The following is a 5000-nucleotide window of genomic DNA, read 5'->3' as shown; positions in this document are numbered from 1 at the left end:
GCAATCCTGTGAATCACTAAACTAATATTTAGTTGTATGACCACAGTTTTTTAAAACTGCTTGACATCTGTGTGGCATGGAGTCAACCAACTTGTGGCACCTCTCAGCTGTTATTCCACTCCATGATTCTTTAACAACATTCCACAATTCATTCACATTTCTTGGTTTTGCTTCAGAAACAGCATTTTTGATATCACCCCACAAGTTCTCAATTGGATTAAGGTCTGGAGATTGGGCTGGCCACTCCATAACATTAATTTTGTTGGTTTGGAACCAAGACTTTGCCCGTTTACTAGTGTGTTTTGGGTCATTGTCTTGTTGAAACAACCGTTTCAAGGGCATGTCCTCTTCAGCATAGGGCAACATGACCTCTTCAAGTATTTTAACATATGCAAACTGATCCATGATCCCTGGTATGCGATAAATAGGCCCAACACCATAGTAGGAGAAACATGCCCATATCATGATGCTTGCACCTCCATGCTTCACTGTCTTCACTGTGTACTGTGGCTTGAATTCAGAGTTTGGGGGTCGTCTCACAAACTGCCTGTGGCCCTTGGACCCAAAAAGAACAATTTTACTCTCATCAGTCCACAAAATGTTCCTCCATTTCTCTTTAGGCCAGTTGATGTGTTCTTTGGCAAATTGTAACCTCTTCTGCACATGCCTTTTTTTTAACAGAGGGACTTTGCGGGGGATTCTTGAAAATAGATTAGCTTCACACAGACGTCTTCTAACTGTCACAGTACTTACAGGTAACTCCAGACTGTCTTTGATCATCCTGGAGGTGATCATTGGCTGAGCCTTTGCCATTCTGGTTATTCTTCTATCCATTTTGATGGTTGTCTTCCGTTTTCTTCCACGTCTCTCTGGTTTTGCTCTCCATTTTAAGGCATTGGAGATCATTTTAGCTGAACAGCCTATCATTTTTTGCACCTCTTTATAGGTTTTCCCCTCTCTAATCAACTTTTTAATTAAAGTACGCTGTTCTTCTGAACAATGTCTTGAACGACCCATTTTCCTCAGCTTTCAAATGCATGTTCAACAAGTGTTGGCTTCATCCTTAAATAGGGGCCACCTGATTCACACTTGTTTCTTCACAAAATTGATGACCTCAGTGATTGAATGCCACACTGCTATTTTTTTGAACACACCCCTTTCAACTAATTCAACTAATTGCCCAATTGCACAGCCTTAAGAGCGTGCATATCATGAATGCTGGGTCTCATTTGTTTTCTGAGAATCTACTGAACCTACTGGTAACTTGTTTGCCACGTAGCAATAAAAAATATACTAAAAACCTTGATTATTCTGGTTAGTCACATTGTACTGCTATTATTTTGAACAAGACTGTATATATATATATTAGGGCGACTTTAAATAAAGTTAAATACATAAATAAGTAAACATGCCCCATCTGCTCAACTGGGATTAAATTTGTTTTTTTAATTTTTGCCGCAATTTATTCACTTAAAAAAAATGTTGATATGGCAACTGGTAAATACAGAAAACGGCGACATCGTGGCATGTGTGGAACGTTTATAACCATATATTCACAGCAGTTTAAAAATATTGCAAACCGCGCTCCCCTATATCATATACACTGATCAGGCAGAACATTATGACCATTGTGAATAACACTGATGATCTCTTCATCACGGCTCCTGTTAGTGGGTGGGATATATTCGGCAGCAAGTGAACATTTAGTCCTCAGAGTTGATGTGTGTGAAGCAGGAGAAATGGACAAGCGTAAGGATTTGAGCGAGTTTGGCCAGATTGTGACGGCTAGACGATTAAACGACTAAAAATTAGACTTCTACTTTTTGCCATTTAAACATCAAAATGATTGGTGCACAATGAAGTGCCAATCAAACATGTCAAATATAACCCTCACCATGGGATCAAAATGGGTTTTTCAGAGCTATTAGTGTGTTAAATTCATTTTTCTGGTAATCTTGAATCAGAATAACTTCATCTCTGATGATGAGGGCGGAGCCACCTGTCACTCACATGAGATCAGCCAATAGCAAACCACAGCCATCCAATCAGATCCCCACAGACACGATCAAGCCCCGCCCACATTTCTTCTTGTTTGTGAAGCGATTCACTCGATATACGGCACAATAGAGGAGAAAAGGCTAATGCAATTTCAGCTTCAAACTTTAAAAGTCATGAAAATAATGCAGAAACTTCCTTTACTGAGCACAAATAGATATGAAGTCGGAGCCGGACATGTTCACCTGAGAGCTGTGCGGCGTTTACTAATGAGAGCTGGAGTGTGTGTGTGTGTGTGTGTGTGTGTGTGTCGGCTCAGGGACACTCAGGGGCCGCGGTGACACATGAAAGCGGTTCAGGGACAGAGCTCTGAAGACTCACACACACACACACACACAACCACATCAACACACACACACACTTTGTTCTCCGCTTCAAAGAATGACGCTCACTTGGAGGAATCCACACACAATACAGGAGGAAAAATACCATGAAAACATCCAGCTGAGAACAGATGAGACTTCTGCTTCCGCTCACACTCACTGGCAAATATGATCGGGACTGAAACAGTAAAAATGAACCAATGAACAGGTTTATGCAGTGAGTTCCTTTACTCTATACAAGCACAGCTGATCTCACCTCACACTTCATCTTGTTTTACAGTAAAATGCTGTTAAAGGCAACAAATCATCTCACACAGGAGCGGCCGGAGGGGATGATTTTTTTGTTTTTTTAATGACCGTAAACGTCCGTTTACAGTTTTTCTCAATGGTTTACACACAAATTCTGGCACTTGAGACACAATGAGCTCAACATGTAACCCATTCCCCGACCCCTGAACCCGTTCTGCTGAACTACAAGCACAGCTCCTGCTTTACACTCAAACTGCAGCTCTAAAACACACTTCTTTCAAAACACTACACACAATTCTCTGCGTTTGGCACAATTTTCATGTTTCATGTGCTTTGTCCACCTCTGAGCATTGATTGCAATATTGCACAAGATTGCATCTCGATTTTCTTTCCAGCAATTGGTATGGAACGTATGGTATTGGTACGTACCTGACCGGAGCTCCGCGGCTCTGAGCCGGCTTTAGCACCACCGTTACGCTGCTGTCCGTTTGGTTCAGAGGCGACTCCTGATCGTACGCCGGCATCAACGGAGCTGCAAAACACAATCACGGTTCAGTACGCGCTGGTGAATTGCGGTTTTTGCAGTTTTGCATTTAATTAATTATTTCCATTTCCCTCCGTTTGAAATATTCTTCTCAGTTTATTTCGGCTCTGTTTGAGTGTGCCTGTGGGTCTACGTGCTGATATGAGCAAATATCCATCATATGCACTAAAGTTAGGGGTGTTCGCCGCGCTTTAAAGCCTTGCCGGTTAAACATTTCATTCGCGTTTTGCATTGAGTGCGCACTAAACGTCTGTCAAACACACGCGATTACTGGACAGTCTTACTGCGCTAATACTGTCAAACACACACACAGTTAACATTCAAACACTGTCGGTTATGACTAAAGTGAAAGTAAAATCACGTCTATATATGAGATGTGAGCTTAAAGGTGCACTATGCAACTTTTCGGCCACTGGAGGGCGCCTATTCTAAACGGCTCGCGTTTATTATGACGGGACGGGACACAGTCGCCGGGCGCCCGCACTTCCGATTTTTCCGGTCAGGTTAAGCAGCTATTTTTATCATAGATACATTTAAGGGGCCAAGGGCTTCGGCCATCCGTCCGCTCTCTTCCCTGAGCTGAAATGAAGTAGTGGGCTGTACTTTCCACACGATCAGGTTCAAGTACGCCAGGTTGGCTGGTGGTTATGTCGCCCGCATACCGCCTCCCGTGGCCGAGACTGGTATTACGACACCTGTCAGGCCGGGGCTAGTAATGCTACTGCTAATTAAGGTTGATATCTCTGCAGCACTATAACTTGACATTTTTTTAATGACATCATCGCCCGTATTTCCTCTCATTCTTTTGATGCGTGTAGGTCATTTTTTGAATATTTTTACCCCAATTTTTACACAGGGCACCTTTAAAGTTACAGTAGCGCAGCCTAACGAACACGTGTCCTTAAAGGGACAGTTCATCTCTAAAATGATTTTAATAAAAATAATCAAATAAATAAAAATGCAGACAAATGTAGTTTTAATTTTAGCCTACATTTATTCGTTCAATTTAACACTTAAATGCTCCTGTTTATCTCTGAGCTGCCACTGTAAATCTTTATATATATTTATTTTATATTAGACAATACACTGGGAATGTGTACACGGGTTTTTAGGTAAAGTTTTAAGTTTAAGTAAGGGTTTTCAAGTCTTTTAAGTAAGGCTCCGTCCACACGGAGACGCGTTTAGCTGTATATATATAAATTTTGTACCGTATCAGCGTTTCGTCCACACGGATCCGGCGTTTTGGAAGCATGAATCCGATATTTTGTGAAACTGGGTCCCAAAGTGGATAAATCTGAAAAGGGCAATCTTCCATCTTCGTGTGTACAGCGAATCCGTATATTTTCTGAAACGGTGATGTCCTCACACTACGTCCAGCACGGTGAAGAGTTAGAGATACGACTACGGGCACTGGGCATGAGCTCATCAATATCGCCTCGTTTAATGACCGTATCTGCAGTACTGTAAGGGTCTGTTTAGGGTCGGGGTAGGTGTAGGCGTTAATAAAACACATCTGTTAAGCAGCAAATGTATTTATTGTTATTTTATCGTGAGATTTTGCCTCACCTCCGACCACTGCTATACCCCTGCTAGCCACAACTCTTCTTCTCGGTTTCTAGTGTATTTCTGTGGGAGAATTACAGCGCCACACACTGGCCTGGCGTGTAAACTACATCGTTTTTAGTTGGTTTCGGTGATCTTGTGTCGTTCTTGAAACGAGGAAAAAAGATCGGATTGGGAAAGCTCTGGCTTCGTGTGGACGGGGCCTAAAATAAAGAAAGAGTATTGCAATAAAAACATTTTCTCCTTAACGTTTTCTGTTCCTGTCG

At 42.0% G+C, this 5000-nt stretch overlaps 1 protein-coding gene across 3 annotated transcripts in view; it reads right to left on the bottom strand.

Moving 5' to 3' along the window:
- LOC137089340 (receptor-type tyrosine-protein phosphatase mu-like) overlaps nt 1-5000 on the bottom strand; it is a 255243-nt gene that overhangs the window by 122665 nt on the left and 127578 nt on the right. For all 3 annotated transcript variants that reach the window (XM_067452908.1, XM_067452910.1, XM_067452909.1), the window contains one exon: nt 3057-3159. In XM_067452908.1, coding sequence (XP_067309009.1) covers nt 3057-3159 — 103 coding nt within the window. The remainder of the gene's footprint in view (nt 1-3056; nt 3160-5000) is intronic.

The sequence above is a fragment of the Pseudorasbora parva genome, chromosome 9 (genome assembly GCF_024679245.1).
Source record: "Pseudorasbora parva isolate DD20220531a chromosome 9, ASM2467924v1, whole genome shotgun sequence".
Classification (NCBI taxonomy): domain Eukaryota; kingdom Metazoa; phylum Chordata; class Actinopteri; order Cypriniformes; family Gobionidae; genus Pseudorasbora; species Pseudorasbora parva.
The sequence above is the reverse complement of the archived record's forward strand: the minus strand, read 5'-3'. Positions and strand labels throughout refer to the sequence as shown.